The sequence below is a fragment of the Leopardus geoffroyi genome, chromosome B2 (assembly GCF_018350155.1).
Source record: "Leopardus geoffroyi isolate Oge1 chromosome B2, O.geoffroyi_Oge1_pat1.0, whole genome shotgun sequence".
Taxonomy (NCBI): Eukaryota; Metazoa; Chordata; class Mammalia; order Carnivora; family Felidae; genus Leopardus; species Leopardus geoffroyi.
In genome coordinates, this window is record NC_059332.1 from 137,535,028 (window position 1) to 137,559,103 (window position 24,076).

General features: G+C 40.5%; 1 protein-coding gene across 21 annotated transcripts in view; it reads right to left on the bottom strand.

Moving 5' to 3' along the window:
• SYNE1 (spectrin repeat containing nuclear envelope protein 1) overlaps positions 1–24,076 on the bottom strand; it is a 482,603-nt gene that overhangs the window by 377,076 nt on the left and 81,451 nt on the right. For all 21 annotated transcript variants that reach the window (XR_006717653.1, XM_045500062.1, XM_045500061.1 and 18 more), the window contains 2 exons: positions 22,710–22,771; positions 34–129 (listed from right to left, as the gene is read on the bottom strand). Coding sequence is in view for 20 of the 21 variants with exons in the window: in XM_045500062.1 (XP_045356018.1) it covers positions 34–129; positions 22,710–22,771 (158 nt within the window). In the remaining variant the exon portion in view is untranslated. The remainder of the gene's footprint in view (positions 1–33; positions 130–22,709; positions 22,772–24,076) is intronic.

Consider the following 24,076-nt stretch of genomic DNA (forward strand, 5'->3'; position numbering starts at 1 on the left):
GTTTGACAATCTGGTCACAGGAAAAATCCTTACCAGTTTCTGCCCGGACAGGACCTCCAGAAGAGCAAGCAGCTTAACGCCATCTTTCATGTCTTCAAAAAGATCATCTACCACCAGTGGGGGTTTCCGCTAGAAGATAAAAAAATGAATAAATGCAAAAAGTGCATCTTCTCTCTCTGACATACCTTTGCTACTCATTATGGTGAAATCTGGAGGAACAGTTTCTAAATACCCTAAATTCTTTATTTTGGATACGAGTGGCAATGACCAATTATAAGGAGAAAAACAACATTTTGGAAATAAACATACTCAAAAACCTCAGGAGACTTTTTTGAATGTTTCTTTACTTTGAGAGGAATAAAAGACGGGGCAGGGGGGTAGGGCAGAGAGAGAGAGAGAGAGAGAGAGACAGAGACAGAGACAGAGATAGAATCCCAAGCAGGCTCCGCATTTGGAGCAGAGCCCCATTTGGAGCTCGATCTCACCAACCAATCTCACCAGCCATGAGATCATGACCTGAGCCGAAGAATCCCACTCTTAATGGACGGGGCCACCCATCTGCCCTGAAAACCTGAGGATACTTCATGCTTGGACTTTCATATACATACCAGCTTCCTTCTAGAAAGGAATTTTTAAGACTTAAATGGTAGGGAATAAGGAAAGGAAAAGAAGTCACTATCAACATAAAAGATAAGCGAGACATTAACACAGGACCTAAGCAGGGAAGAGGAGATGGCCAGAGACACTGGACCAACCTCCACACTTCACTGTGGGTGAGCACGGAACCTGGGCTTTCCCAAGCCCAACACTTCCGAGGCCCATTCTAGCCACACTAATAGCCTTAGGTCAGTGGCCAGCTTCTGGAGCACCGTGAACACAAGCAAGGTTGCAGATTTAGTCTCCAGTGGGTTAGCTGGCCATGTTCTGTGTCTCCACCTGACAAATGTAGCACAACTTCTCTCACAATGCGTCACTGAACCCAGAGGATCATGGGCACAGATCACAGGCTGATCAGTGCAGATCCACCACCGCTGGAAAAGTAAGTCAAAGCCCATTTTCAATTCATGGAGGGTCTTTTATTTTTTATAAAGGTCATTGAAATACCCAATGTACTGGGGTTCATCAAACTTTAAAAAAAATTTTTTTTTAATGTTTATTTATTTTTGAAAGAGAGAGAGAGAGACAGAGCATGAGTGGGGGAGCGGCAGAGAGAGAGGGAGACACAGAATCCGAAGCAGGCTCCAGGCTCCGAGCTGTCAGCACAGAGCCTGACGTGGGGATTGAACTCACCAACCGTGAGATCATGACCTGAGCCAAAGTTGGACACTCAACCAACCGAGCCACCCAGGTGCCCTGGTCAAACTTTTAATTAAGGTCTATCTTGGCTCAGACAAAAGCAGAGAAGTGCTGATGCTAGTGGAGGTCAGGTGTCCCCAGAATTCTACAGAATAAGAATTTTCCACTTATCACCTGGGTTCAAGCTCTACAGCTTTCTGCTTCTCACTGAACCATGTGAAAAGCCTAATGCCATATTCCTGACTTTCAATTGTCTTTCTTTCTAAAAAAGAAAAAGTTCTATTTACAGATATTTAATCACCAAACATTTTATTGAAATGAGACTTTTTTTCTTTACCCACTGATATGGAGCATTCCTATTTCTCCTATGACTGCATGAATTACAGCCTCTGAATGGCACAATTCTAATTTTAAATGCATTTTCTCTCTTTATAAAATGAACAGCTGAATACATTTTGTTCTTATGCTGTGAAATACACATTCAAAAATAACAGGTTTTCATTTTCAGGCTTTCTCCTTTAAATTCCACTATTCACACTGCTTATAATTTATATAGGAAAAATGTAATAATGATTTTATATTATAAGCATATAAATAAAATTATTCAGAATAAAGTGAGCTACACTGAAAACTAATCAGTATGATAAGAATCAAAATTATTGTATTAGCTATATATATATGTATATCATTAAATAAGGCCTATTTATCATTCATAATGCCCATTTGTATCCTTTTTAAAATTTTTTAAATGCTTATTTATTTTTAATAGAGAGGGAGAGAGAGAGAGAGCTTGAACGAGCGAGGGGCAGAGAGAGAGGGAGACGCAGAATCTGAAGCAGGCTCCAGGCTCTGAGCTGTCAGCATAGAGCCTGACGTAGGGCTTGAACCCACGAACCGCAAGATCATGACCTGAGCCAAAGTTGGATGCTTAACTGACTGAGCCACCCAGGCACCTGCATTTGTATCCTAATCATGTAAATACAGTGTAATACAGTGTAATACAATGAGGGAAAGTTAATAAATATGTGATATATTCACATATATATGTGAGCAAATGCAAATGAAGTTTTTCTTAGATTGTTATCCTGAAAATATATAAAGGAAATGAAACAAAGCAGGGAATTTTCTTGAAATAATAAAAATTCCAAGAGATTTGACACATACAAAAAAATCGCATCCATCCATCCACTCTACCTTTACACGCAAACTCGTCTCTGCCACTTTGAAGGACATTTTTTCTTGACCCCACTTCTGCCTCTCATGTTTCTCTTCTTACATCTCCACTGGTGTCCCTCGTGCTTCCTCTCCCATCTGGTTGCTCCTACACATGCTCCTGGATGTAATCTTCAGGTAAGCAGTGACCACTGAACAACTCAGCCCATCGGCCTCTCTGCATCGACTGCTGGTACCAAACTCTCCTTGATCTTTCTTCCCCAAACCTCCTTGATCAGCCTGCCTGGTGCACAAGCCTCTTTTCCTTCTCTCCCGCCTTTCTTTCTGACTGTGGCCACTCGCCAAGCTCAATCCTGTCTCCTCTGTTCTTTACAAAATTTTGTCCAGGTAGATAGGACTCTTGAAGCCTTCCTTCCAGGTAAATGGTCTCTTCTGAACATTGTTGAGTACATGACAGGCACTCAATGTTCATATTGTTGGCTGAATGACTGCCTGAATGAATGAATAAATGTACTTTTCTAAAAAAAATATCTTTGTAGGTCCTATGCCCATATTAATGGCTCTTAAAATGTGGTACATATATAATGGGTAAAGAAAATATTCTTCGCTTTCTAGGCAATCAGACTGCAACACAACAGAGACACAGAAGTATCTTGTGTCTCCATGTTTTGTTCAGAGTAGGCACGTGTTAAATATTTGTTGAAGGAATGAATGACGTTTCCAGTCTGTGCGTGATAAAGAATGGTAGACGGTTTTTATTTCAAGAGTAGATACTCAGAATATTGTCACTTTCCTCTTTCTCCATTTAGCAAATTCCTGCTCAATTTTCATACTTACTTATACTTAATCTTTTTCAGTCTTCTGATGGGAATTAAGTACTTCTTTGGCCCCAAGTACATTGTTTAGGTTAGGATGATCGTGTTGCATTACAGTTAGTTATTTACAAATCTGTGTCCTTAGGAACTCAGACAGTGGGTCTTCTTGAAGATAAGGAAGAAGTTGGATGTATCTTTGTATACCTAATACCAGGCAAAGTGCTTAGCACGAGTCAGCAGTAAACATGTAAATCATGAGTGAATAACACTCAACAGGGATATGCAATGCTTGTTTGCAAATATCTTTGGGATTCTTAGAGATACCCATAAATAAGATCGTAGTGCAGAATTTCTCTTTTTATAGGAAATACGAGTTGTTCTGGAAATTTTTCCTCCAATGTCTTCCTACACAAAATAAAGAGATGTAGTCTGGTGGCTATTAACAGTCTAAATAGAAATTGGGAGAAAATATTTCTCCTTAAAATAAAAATGTTTAAAAAATGTTTATATCAGGGGCGCCTGGATGGCTCAGTTGGTTAAGCGTCCGACTTTGGCTCAGGTCATGATCTCATTCTGTGGGTTTGAGCTCCACTCAGACTCTGTGCTGACAGCTCAGAGCCTGGCTCTGCTTCACATTCTATGTCTCCCTCCCTCTCTGTCTTCCATTCCCCTGCTCATGCTCTGTCTCTCTCAATATGTCTCTCAAAAATAAACGTTAATAATTTTTTTAAATTTTTTTACATTTGTTTATTTTTGAGAGACAGAGTGAGACAGAGCGTGAGCAGGGGAGGGGCAGAGAGAGAAGGAGACACAGAATCCGAAGCAGCCTCCAGGCTCTGAGCAAGCAGTCAGCACAGAGCCTGATGTGGGACTCGAACCCACAAACCAGGAGATCATGACCTGAGCCGAAGTTGGACGCTCAACCGACTGAACCACCCAGGTGCCCCAACGTTAAGAAATTTTTAGTTAAAAAAATAAAAAGATGTTTTATATCAATTTAATTTGTAATGCACAGGTATCATATTTTCAACACACTGATTATAGGGCCAAGCATTATGTAATCAATTTTTTACTTAATGCCTCAACTAGTAAAAGAGGGAGAAAAATAAACTTCTGGCCAGCCTTACCGCAAAGAGCTGGCAAAATAATACTAGAGAATGATCTTTATATTTCTACAAGTTCTATCCAATTGCATATAACATAAATATTGTGCACAATCAACAAAAACACTTATCAAAAATTACACCAGAATAAAAATGTTCTAGCAATTATTGGACAAGTTTTCCTATCCCATTTTGCACAAAGAATTATTTACATATAGCAACTGACCAACTAACGGAGTCATTTACCATTGTCACTAAATCACAGTTATTTTCTGTGACAGTGTTTTAATAATAATAAAAAAAAAACCTTTCAGCTAAAATGTTTCTCCTGTCACATGTATAAATAGTTATGGCACCAGTCTGATTACTCTGGCAGGATTCAGGTCACGGTACTGGCCGCCAAAAGAAAGAGTTGGAAATGAAGGTAACTTACCGGAGCCTGACTTAATGAAAAATCAATATGATGTAGTTTTGTTCTGATTGCCCACTTATTTTCAGTTTTAAGCACCAGGCAGAAATCTATCAAGCACTTTTCAAGACCACAATTAATCATTTTTAAATTACGATTGAGGTAAAACCGTAATAAGCTTTTATTGGGGGGCAGTATTTTTTAAAATTGTATTCTCCTTGGCCTTGTCCATCACATTTAGATATTCTATAGTGGAACCAAAATCTATTCATACTGAATCTGAGGTTGTTCAAAGAAGGGAACTTCCCAACTGTGTCGAGGGGAGAGAAAGATAAAGATGGGAGGGAACAAAAACGGGAAAGAGGTACTTTACTTCTGTGGTTACTCCCTTCTATCAGCTCTCTTCAAACTAGGTTTAAACCTTAACTTCCAGCTCGAAGAGGACTGTCTGGTCTAAAAGTCCCTAGAAACGCTGGGAAGATACACATGCCTCTGTGCCTGGCTAGTACCCTTGGTAGTTAACTCATTACTGAAACAGACTTCACAGAACTTTTTTCTCTATTTCTTCTACTCTTCCTTTATTTTGCTAAGCGGTTCCTTTAAAAACATGTAATGAGATTCAAAGTTCATCCTTGATCTTTATGGAATGTAAAAGTACGGGTATCCTTGACATGATTTTTACTGACCAGTTCTCTATCTGGGGAAAATATCCTATTCTTTAACATTGTGTGTGTGTGTGTGTGTGTGTGTGTGTGTGTGTGTGTGTGTGTACCTTGTGTCACTTTACTAGTCTATAAGCATCAACACATTTTTAAGCCCTATCTACCATCTATTTTCATATTTGTATTCATGAAAGGATGACCGTGTTTGCTATACCACATGTGTATTTTATGAAAACAATGATATTACTTGGAGGAAAAGGAATAAGAGAATAATTTTAATGAAAAAAAAAAGGTATCATATAACTATTTGGCATGAAATAAAAATTTAAGAAATCTTTTAAATCACATTTAAAAATTATATATGAAATGAAAAATGTTGATGCACAAAGTATGACAAAGTAGTCACACTGTAGATTACATACATGAATTCTGATATTTACTAGATATTACGACTCTGTGGCTTAGAGATTATACATTCTAATTCAGTAGGTGTTTAAATATGAATGAAGGGGGAAAAAGAAAGTAGGAAAGAAGGAATAATATTCTGTTGAACATCTCCATATGTCAAGCACTATGCTGAGGGCTTATACATGTTATCTCATGGAATATTCATAACCACCACCTATGGGAAATCACCTCCTCTTTCAAAGAAGGAATCTGAATCTGAGAGGTTCAACCATGGGCCTAGATCACACCCCTAGTACATGATTAGATTTCAGTCACCTGTTAGATAGGAAGTTCACTATAAAAATGCAGGTATTCACTTAACTATTTCCTGAATGAAACATAAACCTATAAATGTGATTTTTATTTAATATCAGTATGAAAAGTATTAACTAATTAGCAAAGTGCCTGCCACTCTACTAGAAGCAAAATATTAACAGAAAACCACTTTTAAATGTGAATGGATATAAGAAAGACTAAAAAGTAATAACAGAAGCATTATGTATATAAACACATATTGGCATAGACAATAAGTTGGCCTAATTCATACCGTATCCCTTAATGGTCATGTTTGTGCTAATGCTCTGTCTTTTGTTACATGACTGACCTGAGCTGCACCCATCACCTTCTCTGCTTGGATCCAGAAGATGGCCGGAGTTAAGTTGTCACCGGGCAATGACCTAAATACAATTGTTATCGGGTCCTGCTGTTGAGGCCCAAGAAACACTTGCCTCTGTCTTTCTGAAGATTGGGTCAGTCAGTGTGTCAAGTTCCTCAAGACCATCCTCAGCTCTATGACTCACTAGAAGGGCCCACAGGACTCAAAAGAGCTATTATATTCATGGTTACAATTTATTACAGTGAATGGACACAATTTATTACAGTGAACGGACACAATAATATCAGCAAATGGACAAGGCTCATGAAGCAGAGTCCAGGAGAAAAGACATAGGACTTTCCAGAGATGAGTGACCTGTTCTCTCACAGTGTAAGTACATAGGAACATGCCTCATTTTTCCCAGGATGCTACGGGATGTTGCCTAATTTTTCCTAGGATGCTACGGGATGATATGTGTGAAGTGTTGCCAAACAAAAAAGCATGCTCGAGCCCCAGTGCTCAGGTTTTTATTTGACGCCTGTCCCTGAGGCATACAGTGCTTTCATAAATGACCTCAGCTACTCAGATTCCATCCAGCCCTTCTCCTATCCCTGTTTCCCCAGCAAAACCAGGTACATGTTCACCATAAAACACATTGTTAACATAAATTGATGTCATCAAAGTATACAGCAGGCCTAAGGTCTGGGCATACAAAACACTCCTTTCCGGCAGAATATTCCAAGTGCTCAGAGCTTATGTCCCAAGAGCCGGTCAAGGGCCATTCCCAAAGACAGGTCTTTATTTGGAATATACAGAATTTGAGCAACCCACGCCTGAGCTAACCTTTCCTGCCTGGTCAGAATGTACCCTTTCAATCGATTTCACTTCTTGGTTAAATAGTTTTAAATCAAGTTCATTTACTTGCAACAAAATAAAGCACACTGACAGGAGGGTCTATTTTGCTATTACTTTGTAAACACTTTCTGACTGTAACAATTTACAGTTCAGTGTCCTTCCACTCGTACTCCATGATAAGATCCACATAAGTGACCGAAAATATATCTATGCTTTATTGTTGAGAGTGTGCATTTCAGGGGAACCTAATTGTATTTGATGTAAAAAATGTTTTGTAACCTTTTGACCAATTGATATCGGTAAATGAAGAAGGCAGACACAGCTGAATGTTGTTGATAAACCATTAAACACAAAGATGATAGATGATAGATAGATAGATAGATAGATAGATAGAGCCACTTTACATGGACAACTGTATGCCTATATCCAAAAATAACAAAAATGGTAACACACTAAAAATATTTTTACCACTTTTAAGTTTGCAATCATATGCACAATCATATGTACAGTCATATGCACGTCAAATAAGGTGAAAGAAACACTGGGTGTTAGGTTGCATTGAGAAATGAAGAAGAGTACAAATCTACTTCAAAACATTATGAGCATATCATCATTTCATCAACAGATATCTACACATCTGCTAGAATCTTAGAGTGCCTTAGCCTCAAATATCACACAGTGATCAACGAGATTTACGGCATGAAGGATTTAGCTTTGAGCAAATAAAAGGGTAAAATCTCGTTTCATGCCAGCACCAACCCTTGTCCTAATTTACCATCATGACTTTTAATCTCACAACAACTGGGCATTCTTTGACTGAACGCTTTTCCTCTTGGGGAAAGAGCTCTCAAAACATTTTATGACACACACAAAAGCTCTAGCGTTTTATTTTAAAGTACTAATACACATCCTAAGGTTTAAAATTTGAGGGGCACCTGGGTGGCTCGGTTGGTTAAGCGTCCAACTTTGGCTCAGGTCATGATCTCCCGGTTCACGAGTTTGAGGCCTGAGTCGGGTTCTGTGCTGACAGCTTACAGCCTGGAGCCTTTTTCAGATTCTATGTCTCCCTCTCTCTCTCTCTGCCCCTCCTCCACTCATACGGTCTCTCTCTCCCTCTCACAAATAAATAAACATTAAAAAAAATTAAAATTTGTGATTGCTGGATACCCACCGATACCAATAACTAAAAAAGACCTAAAGTAAAAGCCCATGGCACAGATTACTCTCAACTCCAATGGAGATACACACACACTGTTGAGCGCTATGTCAGGCTTGCTGAAAAGAACACAAAGTCACGGCCTAAAATACTCTGAAAATGGCCTTTTGCACAGGCTGCAGAGAGGTCTCAAGACAAAGGGAGGTTGGCAAGGTGTGCTCTGTGCACCCTTGACGTCTCTGTATAGAGAATGACCCGTCACTTCTAGAGCCAGACAAACCACTACCTCTGGTTTACATACGTTTCAGGAAGGAACGATGACACAGGCTGCAAGACAGTATGTGGGGAAAAATCCCATCCCAGGACCAGTCTATAGTGTTCACATTCTCTGATGGTCATCTGATGGGTGGGAGCAGCAAGTTAAACAACAGGAACAGAGAGGAGAGTGGGAAGGGAAGAGGGGTTGACCGGCAGATGTGGAGTGAGTTACCTCCCTAAAGATTGGCTAAGAGCCCAACCACACTAAAATGTCTAAAACTGCCACCGTATCTTTGGACCAGAGCAGCCAAACCATGATTATAACCGCCGGCAGTAGCCACATCAAATTAATTCAATGTCTACAAGTTTCGCCATCCTATTCGGAAAATCTAATTAGATGTTTCCAACATTTCCAGAAACAAGGTGAAGTAACTTAAAACTTTTGTGTGTAATCTCTTCCTCTTTCACCGCCTTCATAAAAACACTATGGTGATTATTTTCCACCTCTGCTTGTCAAAGGTGAGAAGACAGCTCCCGTTCTGTTCTGTTTCCTCTGACAGATAGTTCTAATCATTTCCACTTCCTTAATTACTTAATTTATTTCCAAATACATATCCCAAAGGCAATGACTACTTCTCAGCCCAACTTTAAATCTGCTTGGAAAACTCTGCCCTTAACAATTTACATGTGTAATCAAATTCTTTCTACTACACAGCATAAAAGAATCACGCTCCCCAAGTTATTTGTTTTATTCGGTGCAGAGTTGGGGTCATCGTTTACTCTTCTCCTTTGCTCAGACACCATCTCTGCTCCATCGACAAATCTTGGTGGCTTTCTTTTCAAAGCTCATCCAGAATCCAACCACTTCTCACCACCTTCGCTGCTTATTACTTTGGTCCAAGCCACCAGTCTCTTGCCGGGATGACTTCGACAGCCTCCTAACGTACGTCCCTCCTTGCACCCTTGCCTCTCTTCACCCTATTCTCAACATAACAGCCTCTTTGTCTTCTTGACTATCCATCTCCCGCATCAGGATATAAGCACCATGATGCGAGGATTTTTTTTCTTCAGTTTTGCTCACTGCTACATTCTTGGTACCTAGAACACTGCCGAGTAGGTAAACACCATGTTAAAATATTTAATGAATAAATGTATGAATAAATAGAGTGTATTCCTAAGAGAAGGTGCTTTGACAAACACTATCAAAATGTTTATTCACTTGCATAGAAGTTGCTACATCTATATCTATGTTATTACCAATGAATTAACAAAGGATGTTCTTTTTTTTTTTTTTTTTTAATGTTTATTCATTTTTGAAAGAGAGAGACAGAGCACAAGCAAGGGCAGGGCAGAGAGAAAGGGGGACACAGAATCCGAAGCAGGCTCCAGGCTCTGAGCTGTCAGCACGGAGCCCAACGCGGGGCTCGAACTCACCAACTGTGAGATCATGACCTGAGCCGAAGTCACATGCTCAACCCACTGAGCCACCCAGGAGTTCTAAAAGGGCTACTCATTTTGAAATGACAATTTTCCTTTGTAATCTTTTAGTTACATATTTGGAAATAACAAATGCTTAGGATCATCAAACTAAAGTAGTTTTAGAAAACAACTAAAGAATTATTTTAGGGGAGCCTGAGTGGCTCAGTTGGTTAAGCATCTGACTTCAGGTTAGGTCATGATCTCACAGTTTGTGAGTTCGAGCCCCACATCGGGTTCTGTGCTGACAGCTCAGAGCCTGGAGCCTGGAGCCTGCTTCGGATTCTGTGTCTCCCTCTCTCTCTGCCCTCCCCCGCTCATGCTCGCTCTCCCTCTCTCTCTGTCAAAAGTAAACAAACATTTAAAAAATTTAAAGAATTATTTTAGAGGGGGAATTATTGCACTTTCCTTTTCCTCTTTGCTTCTTTTTGTCCTAATCTTAGTTCAATTAATGGTCCCACTAAAGGATGTATAAGGAAACAGACGGAGATAAAATGCAATTATGAAAGTGTTTCTATGTTATCTTTTAACACCGTTGATGGAAAGACAGCTGAAGAAGTTAGCAGCCACAGAAGAGATACTTTAGGTCTCTGAAGATGTCAAAGTCATCATTAGCATAGACTATTAAAAGAAAACATGGAAAGTCAAAAGCGTTCCTTTTCAAGGAGTTTATGAATCTAACGTGATATTTTAAGACAAAATGTGCTCTTACTGGAATGTATTATGGGTTGAATTGCACCCCTTCTTGCCAAGATACGTGGAAGTTATAAACCCCAGTACTTCCAAATGTGATCTTCTTTGGAAACAGGGTCTTTGGAGAGGTAATCAGCTTAGAATAAAGTCATCCGGATGGGACCTTATCCAATATGACCAGTATCCTTATATAAAGGGGAAATCTGGACACAGACCCAGACAGACTCAGAGGCAGGGTCTGGACTGATACAACTGAGCCAAGGACCCTCAGATACTTCAGACACTACCAGAAGCTAGGAAGCCTCAAGGGTGGATATTCTCCAGGGTGTCAGAGGGAGCATGGCTGTCTAGCCTTGAGAACACTGAGACAGGAAATTCCCCATCTGAAGCCACCCAGTATGGGGTGTTTTGTTATGTAAATTTTGCAAATGAATACAGAACCCAAATAATGTTTTATGATACTCTTTTTTAAGTTCTTCTAAAAAGTGGGGAAATGCTCATAACATGCCTGAGGTCATCCAAAAGGCAGTAGTTAAAATGTTTAGTGTCTATTCTTGGGGTGCCTGGGTCAGTTAAATATCCAACTCTTGATGTTGGCTCAGGTCATGATCTCATGGTTCTTGGGATCAAGTCCCATGTCAGGGTCTGCACTGACAGCTTTCAGAGCCTGCTTGGGATTGATTCCCGCTCTCTCTCTGTCTGTTCTTTCCCTGCTCTCTCTCTTTCTCTCTCTCAAAATAAATAAATAAACTTAAAAAAATAAACAAAATAAAATGCTTAGTGCTTGTTCTTAATAACCCCATAGGTCTGGCAGACAGAGAAAGGGCTGTTCCTTGCATATTGGAACATGCACTAAACAGGAACACCAAACCATGAGACTAAACTATTTGAGACCTATTTGTTTTTCCCAAAGGATTTAGTATCAAACCATATATTCATTTACAACAAACACCATGAAGATTGAAATACAAATAGACCATTCCATTCTATTCGATGAAATGAGAAAAAATGTGAAACTACACAATTTTGAAACCAGTGGTGATGTCAAGATTACTTATACTATCTTTTTCTAATTAAAAACCTAACTTCCTGGGACACTTGGGTGGCTGAATTGGTTAAGCATCTGACTCTTGATTTCAGGTCAGGTCATGATCTCATAGTTTGTGGGTTTGAGCCCCAGTATCTGTGCTGACAGCACAGGGTCTGCCTTGGATTCTCTCTCTCCCTCTCTCTGCCCCTCCCCCACTCTCTGTCAAAAAATAAGCTTAAAAATGAAAACAAATAATCTAATTTCCTGTAAAAGTTTTCTGAAAAACACATCTTTAAGTTGTTTCCTTCGGGGGCCAAGGTGGCACTATATATATAGTGAGCACAGCCTATAGATCTTGCATAAAGTTCAGGAATTTGCTATGATAAGTAAATTTTTTAATTATTTTTAATGTTTTATTTATTTTTGACAGACACAGAGAGAGAGAGAGAGAGCAGGAGAGGGGCAGAGAGAGAGGAGACAGAGGATCCAAAGCAAGCTCTGTGCTGACAGTAGTGAGCCCAATGTAGCTCAAACTCACGAACCATGACCTCATAACCTGAGCCAAAGTCAGACGTTCAACCAACTGAGCCACTCAGGTGCCCCAAGATAAATTTTAAAATGCGTAAGAACTAACATCTTTTTAATGGTCACTTTTTAAAACATTTCCCCAACATAAATTCTTTGCTCGAAAATGGAGACTACCCTGTTAGATCTAAAAAACATGGCCGCCATTAGGTAGGAATTTCCTCAAATTCAAGTCTACCTCAACTCTGTCTTCCTCTCCGTGTTGATACCAAATTTAGGCACATCCACACTCACCCTTCCTATTTCCACCCTGGTTTCAGAGAAGGAGAGATGACTCTCCTCTGGTACAAACCTACAGGTTCCACCTGTGCTCTTGATTTTCTCTCCCACCTTGCCTCCGTGAGATCCTGTATCTCTGAAATGACTTTCTTTCCCTTCTTTTGCAGCCTCTTCCTCCCTGTTAGTTCTTGATCATACCCTTAGTAGACACACCTTAAAATTACCCCTTATTAAGACAGCTCTTACCAAACCCCATGTTCTGTTTTAGCTGATGCTCTAGCACACGAATAAGTAATGTACATTCAGTGTCCTAACATCCTTCTCTCTCATTTACTCATCAATTTGCCAGTCTGATTTCTGTTACAACATGGCTACTCCCCATGGCGGCCAATGACTTCCTAACTGCCAAATCAAATGGGTTTATCTCTACTGAGTAATTTCTCTGTCTAAAACTGGACTACTAGCTTTCCCCCAAGCCCATTGTATTCTCTATGTATGTGAATGATCTTAATCATTTGCTCGTATCAGAAATCTACATGTCATTCTTGACTCTTTCTTCTCCAAGATTCTGATTAATTACTGAGTCTACTCCTACATACCTTTCAATGTGTCTACGTTTCTCCTACTCCACCTCTAATGTCACTTGCTCGTGCTCTAATTTATGACAGAGAGAGAGAGCGAGAGAGAGAGAGAGAGAGACCGAGGTGTTCAGAGACAAAGCGATCATTTAATTTTCCTGGCTAAGATTCTTTTTTTTTTTTTTTAATTTTTTTTTTCAATGTTTGTTTATTTTTGGGACAGAGAGAGACAGAGCATGAACGGGGGAGGGGCAGAGAGAGAGGGAGACACAGAATCAGAAACAGGCTCCAGGCTCTGAGCCATCAGCCCAGAGCCCGACGCGGGGCTCGAACTCCCGGACCGCGAGATCGTGACCTGGCTGAAGTCGGACGCTTAACCGACTGCGCCACCCAGGCGCCCCCTGGCTAAGATTCTTTAATGTCTCCCACTGCCCATAACACAGTCCAAGTTCTCTTAATGACTGGCCTTTGACCAATTCTTAGTTTTCTCTGTTGCCAATCCACTCCTGGAGCCATATTTTCAGGCACTCTAAACTTCTTCCATTTCCTTTACTGGACCATGCTCTTTCTCACCTCTCAACTTTTAAAAACATTGGTTCCTTCACGTATCCAATCCCAAGGCATTTCTCAGGCCCTAGTTTAAATGTTCCTGTCTCTGAAATTCTATTTTGATGCCTTCCTTCAGGTTTCCTGTGTCACTGCTTACGCTTGCAGACCCTGGCACCTCCCCTTGCATAGCATTTACCAACACACGCTTTGCTGTAATTGTTTGTTTCTTCTGTGACACTATCAGTTCCAGAAAGGCATGTACAACTGGGCTGTTCACCACTGTACCCACAACCCCTGGTGTATGACAGGTGCTTAAAAAGTATCTTCTGCATAAAGAGCTAAATAAACAATTGAAGCATGAGAGTATATAACACAACGGTTAATGCCCAAACTTCAGAGGTGTGGGGTTAAAATCTGGTTTTTCATCTACTTATGTGACCTTGAATTTATTAACTAGCTCTTAACTTTGGTTATGATCTGTATGATGTAGCAAACAATACTCATATTTGATTCTTGTAGTGAAGACTAAATAAAAGACAAATTCGCTAAGGCATAGTGACGGGCACATGGTAAAAGTTCAACAAATGGTAGCCCGCAACTTAGAAATATTTTTAGCAATGAGTGATGAGAAGCTAGAACTAAATCAGGACTTAACTTTAAAAAAAAACATTGCTCAAAATCAGGGCGCCCAGGTGGCTCAGTCGGTGAAGCGCCCGACTTTGGCTCAGGTGACAATCTCACGGATCCTGAGTTCAAGCCCCACATTGGGCTCTGTGCTGACAGCTCAGAGCCTGGAGCCTGTTTTGGATTTTGTGTCTCCCTCTCTCTCTGCCCCTCCCCCACTCTCTCCCTTTCTCAAAAAATGAATAAACACTAAAAAAAAAAAAAAAACATTACTCAAAATCAATATGGAGTGATTGCTAATTGCTAATTTAAAAAGTAAAAAACAAATACTTTCTTTGAAAGGAGAAAGAAAGAGTCTGGTATCTTTCTGAAAAGGAAGAAAATGATAAAGTCCATGTCTGATGAAACCCCATTCTCAAAAGGAATTGTCAGGGATATAAAATAAATGCAACCCACTAATTTTTGTTAATGTTACATTACATTATATTGACAATTTCTGATTTGCAATGTTTTGCATAATTGTAGAAGCATAAAGACTTCCATTTGAAAACAAAGCAAACATAAAAAAAAATGAACTGATAATTATATCCACAAGTTTGAATAAGCTACATCTGTGTACTAACAATGGCATAAAACACATATACACAGAAGATTCTTGAGGCTTTTTTCCCTGATTCAGTAAGGTTTTTATTTTAAGAAAAGTATTTATTTGGGGCACCTGGGTGGCTCAGTCGGTTAAGTGTCCGACTTCAGCCCAGGTCATGATCTCACAGTTCGTGAGTTCAAGCCCCACGTCAGGCTCTGTGCTGACAGCTTGGAGCCTGGAGCCTGCTTCAGATTCTGTGTCTCCCTCTCTCTCTCTGCACCTCCCCAGCTCATGCTCGCACTCTGTCTCTGTCAAAAATAAATAAACTTAAAAAAAAATTAAAACAAAAAAGAAAAGTATTCATTTGAAAACAGATTGCTCTCTTACTTATAAGCACCCTCTCTCTTCACACTGCTGTCATAATATTTATAAAGAATTGTTACAATAGAATAGAATGCCATCAGTAAAAGAGTTTATCATTTTATTTAATTAGAAGGAAATAGTTTGTTAATTTGCAACTGGGCAAAGCAGCCAAGAACAAAATTAAAATTCTCCCATTAAAAACCTTCCCCAAATGCATCTCCATGAAAAATCTTTTGGACATGTCCTAATGCACCAAAGATTGAATGACCTTAGGAGAAAAGAATCGATTTTTCTACTTCTCAATTCAACATTCTAGCTCTTAAAACCTGACACAAGTGATTATTAAAGCTATTTCTGGAAATGGTCAATTTCCAAAAAATTGGAAATGGTTTACAGTTCCTGTTTTACAAATGGATGAAATGGTTTACAGTTCCTGTTTGTTTGTTTCTATTTTTTATTTTTGAAAACGAGAGAGAAAGCACAAGGAGGGAGGGGGCAGAAGATGGGGGGGGAGAGAGAGAGAAAGAGGGAGAGAGAGAGAGAGAGAGAGAGAGAGAGAGAGAGAGAGAGAGAGAATCTTAAGCAAGCTCCACATTCAGCACAGAGCCCAAAGTGGGGCTCAATCCCAGGTCCTTAGGATCATTACCAGAGCAGAAATCAAGAGTCCAATGCTCAACTGACTGAGCCACTCAGGTGCCCCTACCATTCCAGTTTAAATCCACAAACATTCCCATGACTACTATGCAAATACTCTCAGACAACTGACATCCTGCAAAATATTTACAACTTGCATTCTGGGAAAAAGTTGAAACTCTTTTTTTTTTCCTCCCAACTTAGCAATTTTCTCCTTTCTTGTTCTTAGAGATAAAATAACTTGGCACATTATGTACCATAATAAATAGGTGAAACAAGACTAGTATCTTGGTTACTAGCACAAAAAGTATTTTCAACCTGGGTCATTTTCTCACCTTTATTGGTAGATTTCAACAGAAAATTGTAGGGGGAACAAACACAACATAGGAATAAAATGCATTTTAACTCTTTTAAGTAGTTTGGCTCTGAGATGATATGAAATGAACCCAAAGCACAGAGCTATGCACTACAGGGATTGAAATGAATGAAATGAAAGGGGAGACAAGCTCGTTCATGTCATCATGCCGGGATTGAGTTCCCATTCCTTTATTATAAATTGGGAAGAAATACTCGTGTGCTTCAAGCCAGACCTCAGAATGAACTTGGGGCCTGCTATGGACTAAATGTTTGAGTGTCCCCCAAATCCATGTTGAAGCCTCTAGTGTGATAGTAGAGGAAGAGGGGGCTTTATGAAGGAATTACATGTGGATGAGGTCATGAGATGATGCCCCCAGGATGGGACCAGTGTCCTTATGAGAAGAGGAAAAAAGACCAGAGTTCCCTCTCTCTCTGCCAGGTGAGGACACAGCCAGGAAGAGGACTCTCACCTTGTTGGCATGTGATCTTGGTCTTCTCAGGCTCAGAACTATGAGGAATAAATGTTTGTTCTTTAAGTCCCCCCAGTCTACAGTATTTTGTTATAAAAGCCCGAGCTGACTAACACAGGGTCTAAATTTGTTGCATATTTGTTGGACAAAGTAAACAAGCAAACACACAAACAACACATCAAACCAGACTCAATCTGATCCAACAAACTACAAGGGACCCAGTTCTTTCAAAGCCGACAGAATTCAGGTCTCCATGCTGGGAGTAGACTATCTCTTAGTTGTAGTATAAGCCACTACCTTGATTATTTAATAACCAAGAAGAAAGAGAGAAAGGGTGTTTCAAAAAGCTCTGGTGGATTAAAAAAAAGACATTGAGACGTCAAGTTGCTTATCTGTGGGCTATTTTTTCTAGTGAGAAATGTTTGTAGCCTGAGTATGGCCTTCCCTGTGACTGAAAGCCTGGGTGTTGCTAATTGGTGATGGGGAGCCAAGGACCGAAAACTCAAGAAGCTGCTTTCACAAGAGACGTGATAAGACCGTCAGCATAACAAAAACTTCTGCGAAAGCTTAGCTGACCACAGTTGTACGTGTACGTGTGTGTCCACATGCGTGCCTGGGTTCCACGTCCATAAGGTGCTAGAGTGATAGGACCAAGCACGCTCAGGCATCACAGAATGGCTTGGGGAGCAAGTCTTACCATGCAGCAGTTCGAAAAGTGACACAATGTCCTGATTCAGGAGTCAGATCAAAGATACGAAGTTGACCTTTTTTTCTGTTGCAAGTGAGATATTAACATTCTCCGAAGGGAGCCCATTGCAATGGATTGGGAAGTGTGTGCTGCCATTTCAGTTTGGGTGTACAAGTAAAGGTGACCTCAGGGAGACTGTGAAGCCCAAGATACGCAGGTTGCATGTGTTTTTGCAGGGTTTAGGGTCCAGACAGAGATGGAAATGGGGATAAAGATAGGAATGGGGAAATTAAGATAGAGACAGTAAGGGGGTTGCTTGGAGGTATAACGGAGGAAGAGATGGGACAGAAAGATCGAGATGGTGCAGGGATAGGAGACAGGTGGGTGGGGGAATGAGAAAGGGCTGGAAGTGGAACACTCAAAAAGGGACAAAGGTGGGCAAAGGATGGGAAAGAGAAAGGAATGAGTTGGGAATCATGTGATTAGTTGCTAAGACAAATGCAGACAAACATTGACTCTACACATAGATACTCTAAACCTCTGCCAAGGCAGGGTCATGGGTCAGATTTGATTTTCAAAATGTTTTCCAAATATAAGTGAGTCCAGAAAGGAATATATTCTCAAATGAATTTGAGTGTTTTAGCTGCGTTTGGCAAGGTACTACAATGGCGGTATAAATAAATTCAGGATGGCAAGTATACGTATCATCCTTATGCTTCAGTTTTCTTTTTTCAAGATGACTCAGGAAAGAAAGAAATCAAAATACAGAAGAGAAAAAAACAAACAAAAAAATCTCCATTACATAAGATAATAATGGAGCAGTTGTGGAAGTAATAAGTTTCTGGGGTTTTCAAAACAATACCATTGATGTAAAAATGTGTAAAGTCAGGAAAGCACGTGGACTGTAGATTCAGGTCTGGATTAAAATCTCAGCAGCACCAACTACGAAGTATATGAAGATGTGTGCAATAAAATAACCTGTGTAAAACACTTGGCCCAATACCAGGGATTATCATTTTCCCCAGGTGATAGCCTTACGATTCTAACAAAATAAGAAAAGATAGACTCTTTGCTGCTGGTGTATTAATCACCTCTGTCTGGTACGCAGCACTGTGCTTAGAGCTATTAAGATTTATAAAGAAATTCTGAGAATTAGCATATGCCTTAAAGACTTTACACGGGTGTTGGCAAGGCGAGGTATACAGTTCAAAATAATTTTAAGACATACTAAACTTCTCCACCTATGCTACAGGTTCTGGAGAAGGGCTAAGACTTTGCACTCTACTGCACTACAGGCAGGAAAACCAGAGAAGGCAGGGGGGAGGCACTGGAGGAGGGGTGCAGGGGCAAGGCTACCACGCTTGGAGCGTTTGCTAGGGGACAGACAGCCTCACTGCTTCGCCTGTGGTCAGAAATGACTTCATGGGGCGCCTGGGTGGCGCAGTCGGTTAAGCGTCCGACTTCAGCCAGGTCACGATCTCGCGGTCCGTGAGTTCGAGCCCCGCATCGGGCTCTGGGCTGATGGCTCAGAGCCTGGAGCCTGTTTCCGATTCTGTGTCTCCCTCTCTCTCTGCCCCTCCCCTGTTCATGCTCTGTCTCTCTCTGTCCCAAAAATAAATAAACGTTGAAAAAAAAAATTAAAAAAAAAAAAAAAAAGAAATGACTTCATGAATGAGAAAGGCTGACACTACCCAGTAAAGGTAGGACTATAGATATTTAGACGGGAAATTGCAGGGGGGGGGGGTGCTTACAAAGCAGGGCAGGAAAACAGAATGGAAAAAAAATGCACATTGGTAGAGCCTAGTCCAATAACCAGTTATCACGTAACTATGTGAAGTAACTTGGAGCAATGGTAAAACAATGATATTTGAAAACAAGCTCTTGGCATTTAGTCCCTTCACAAAGGCCCTTCATATACTGTGCACCATGGCATACATTCGGATTTCCCCTCTTTTTAAGTATTCAGTATATAGATGAGTGTATCCCAAGGATTCTACTTGAAAAACTTTCACAAAGATATTCAACTCCTATTCAAAAATAATTTCTTATGTTTATTTAATTTTGAGAGAGAGAGAGAGAGAGAGAGAGTGCACAAGTGGAAGAGGGGCAGAGAGAGAGAGGGAGACACAGAATCCAAAGCAGGTTCCAGACTCTGAGTTGTTAGCACAGAGCCCAGTGCGGGACTCGAACCCACAAACCGTGAGATCGAGACCTGAGCCAAAGTCGGGCTCTTAATCGATGAGCCCCCCAGGTGTCCCTCAAGTCCTATTTTTAAAAATCTCAAAAAGTTAATTATAAATTGTAACTTATAATTTATAATTATAAATATTTATAAATAAATATTTTTGCCAATTAGATTAGGAAACACTGTTAACCTCCAAGAAGGCTAATAGTGTAAGGAAATGGGCATTTGTATACGCTCTTGGTATATGTTAAAATTGCAAACATGTATACCTGAGGACTATTGACCCACTTCTGAAAATGTATCTTAAGTAGAAAAATCACACAAGTGTACAAAGATATATGCCCAAGGACATTAAGTGTAGTACTGTATATAACATTAAACAATTGAAAACCACTTAAATGACCATCAATAGGCTACAGGCTAATTTATGATTTATAATAAGTAATTATATTTTTAATAAAATATTATTCAGCCATTAAAATTATTACATAGCTCCGTATCCACTAACACGGAAATATGGGCTGAGTGAAACAGAGGCATACACAGCAGTATCCTGCAAATCATTTCTGTGAAATTGTGAGTGTCCATCTCTCGGTCTGTGAGTTCGAGTCCCGCGTCGGGCTCTGTGCTGGCAGCTCAGAGCCTGGAGCCTGTTTTGGATTCTGTGTCTCCCTCTCTCTGACCCTCCCCTGTTCATGCTCTGTCTCTCCCTGTCTCTAAAAAAAAAAAACAGTGTAGAAAAACGGTGATCAATGTGATGGTGATGATTTAAGGTGAAGATCGTGAGATGTGAGCTGATTTCTACTTTCTTTACACTGTAAGAGGGTTGTTATTACTATTACAGTTAGCGTGTAACTTTTTTAACAATATGAAGAAAAACAATAACTCTATTTTCATTTTTGAAAAAGAATAATCTTCCCCAATTGATGACAACTCTGTAGCAAAGTAATGACGGGCTGGCACCAGCCAAGACCTGAGAAAATGAGCCCCCGGAGGCATTTACTGCCTTTTCACAGGGCAGATTCCGGGGGTAACCACTATGTCAGAGAATTCTCTTCTCATCAAGGGGCTTCTGGAAAGCAATGAAAGGAGATACAATCCCAGTTTACCAAATCCAGACACATTGTTTAGTCTTCTGTCATAACTGGATTGTGAGCCTCTCAAGGCCTGGGAAAGTGTCTCACCAACGTTTTCCTCTCTCCAAAGCCTACCTTAGACACACAGTAAGCAGTTAATTTGTACAATGGGACCGCAATAAATCGCCATGCTTTGTTTGCTTCTGAACTGTAAAAGACGCTTTGGGGAAGTCCCTGATCAAAAGCTGCTCATGGGGTTATGCCTGGAACACTGTAGGGAGGTACCACTCGCAGCAAATGATCCATTAACTGAATTCACACAATTGTCTGCGTTTACAAATGCAATGTTTTTTGGTTCACATGTTTTTTTCAACTGCATATTTATGAGACTAATTTTATTGTAGTATAGCCATATTGGAATTTGTTTTATAGTAGCATTTATGTTCAAAGTCATTACAATGTGCAAATACATAGTCATCTGATACAACCTCATGTTGGTATGGATAATCTCAGAATGATTAGTCTTTTTAGTGTCCTGACACCACGGTTACTTGGCTATCAAAGCACCTAAGAAGAGGAGCGCCTGGGTGGCTCAGTAGGCTGAGCATCGGGCTTCAGCTCAGGTCATGATCTTGTAGTTTGTGGGTTTGAGCCCCGCATCGGGCTCTGTGCTGACAACTTAGAGCCTCGAGCCTGTTTCTGATTCTCTGTGTGTGTCTTTCTCTCTCTGCCCCTACCTGCCCACCCACCCCCTCTCTCTCAAAAATAAATAAACATTGGGGCGCCTGGGTGGCTCAGTGGTTAAGCGGCCGACTTCGGCTCAGGTCATGATCTCTCGGTCTGTGAGTTCGAGTCCCGCATCGGGCTCTGTGCTGACAGCTCAGAGCCTGGAGCCTGTTTCGGATTCTGTGTCTCCCTCTCTCTGACCCTCCCCTGTTCGTGCTCTGTCTCTCCCTGTCTCAAAAAAAAAAAAAAAAAAAAAAAACGTTAAAAAAAATAAACATTAAAAAAAAACTTTTTTTTAAAGGCACCTAAGAAGAGAACCCAAATCCTGTCATAATCTACTCATACTAAATTCTTTGCTCAGGACAGACCACTCCTTGCTTCTTTCTGTTCCAAAAGAAATTGGCTGAATGGGTGATGGGCATTAAGGAGGGAACTTGTTGGGATGAACACTGGGTGTTATATGCGACCGATGAATCACTGGGTTATACTCCTGAAACCAATATTACAGTGTATGCTAACTAACTTGAATTTAAATAAATTAATTAAAAAAAGAAACCAAAATTCAGCACAAATTCTCCTTTTTTTCCTTTTCAAATGTTTATTTGAGGGAGAGAGGGAGAGAGCATAAGTGGGGGAGTGCAGAGAGAGAGAGAGAGAGAGAGAGAGAGAGAATCCCAAGCAGGCTCCATGCTGTCAGCAAAGACTCAAACATGGGGCTCAATCTCACGAACTGTGAGACCATGACATGAGCTGAAATCAAGAGTCGGACGCTTACCCAACTGAGCCACCCAGGCACCTCACAAATTCTCCTTTTCATATGACATACACATTATTACAGAAGAAATAACTGAACAAAATATTTCATCAGAATTCATAGCATTGACATGAAGAACTGACCTCATGACCCTAGCTGCCCATTCATTTCTTCTCAAAGGCAATGTTAGCAAATGCCACATGTAGGCAATGGTTAAGACAGAACCACCAATATCATTGACCAGTATTAGTGACAAGAGCGTCAAGAGTATTCCTTTATTACACTTGGCATTCAGTGATTTATCAGCTCCAACCAAGTAAACATAGAACTCTGGGTAATTTCCTTTACCTTGGTCAGATGCGAGTTGATCCATTTCGTGAAAGTACGTTTTTGTACTATCTCTTGCTCATCTAGAAGAAAAAAAATAAATCTAGTTAGATAACACAGTATACCGTGGAGTCATATCCTAAAAAACATTCAGTTACAAACTCTAGAAATAATCATATTATTTTGTTTTCTAACCCATTTTGCCAATTGTTGTCTTGAAGGAAGGGATAGTACAACTCCAAGTAGACTATTTCCGATTAACGTAAAAAATTTTTTTTTTTAATTTTTATTTATTTTTGCGAGGGAGAGACACAGAGTACACGTGGGGGAGGGGCAGAGAGGCAGGGAGACACCGAAGCAGGCCCCAGGCTCTAAGCTGTCAGCACAGAGCCCAATATGGGGCTCAAACTCACAAACCGTGACATCATGACCTGAGCTGAAGTCGAATGCTCAACCAAGTAAGCCACCCAAGTGCCCCTAGACTATTCCTTTAAACATTATTAGCAAATGCTTCAAAATTTTCAATATGTTAGCCCGATGTTAACCTTCATTCACTTATTGACAGTTCACTATACAATTATACCCCAATAAAGCTGTCTGAAAAAGTTCACTGAGACCAACCAAGTGCCAAGTTTTATGTTAGGTGCAAAGAGATAGAGAGAAAACAACAGGGCATTGTCCCCGCCATGAAATAGCTAGAAGTGGAGACAGCAAGCAAGGGCAGGTGCATAGTCGAGGGTTCTACAGTAATGTCATAAGATAGAGCTGTGTATGTGAGGCATCACAGGGACTTAGCCATCTGGGGAGTGTGGTGAACACTCTTGTGGTGACCCTCAAAGATCCCACCCCTTGGAGTTCACACCCTTGTGTAGGCAGACTACAGGCAGTACATGTGACTTGTTTCTAACCAATAGAATATGGCAAAGGCAACGGGCCGTCACACCTATAGACATGTGACTCTGTATTAGATTCCATCCTGGCCAACTGGAGTGATTCTCCTTTTGGCTTGGAGGAAGCAAATAGCCATGTTGTGAACTGACCATGGAGGGGGCCCTGTGACAGGGAAGGGCAGGCCGCCTATAGGGAAGGGTGGTCTCCAGCCAAAAGTCAGCAAGCAGCTGGGACCTCAGTCACACAGCCACAAGGAAATGAATTCTGCTAACAACCCGAATGAGTTCAAAGGTGCATTCTTCCCTATTTCAGCCTCTGGATAAAAATGCAACCTAGCTGACATGGCAGACTTGTCTGCTTGATGGCCGACTTGCGGGACCCTGAGCAGAGAACACATCCAAGCTGTGCATGGCCTCCTGACTTACCAATTTTGAGGATGATAAAAGAAAACTGTTTTAAAATGCTAAGTTTGTGGTAATTTCTTATGAACCAAGAGA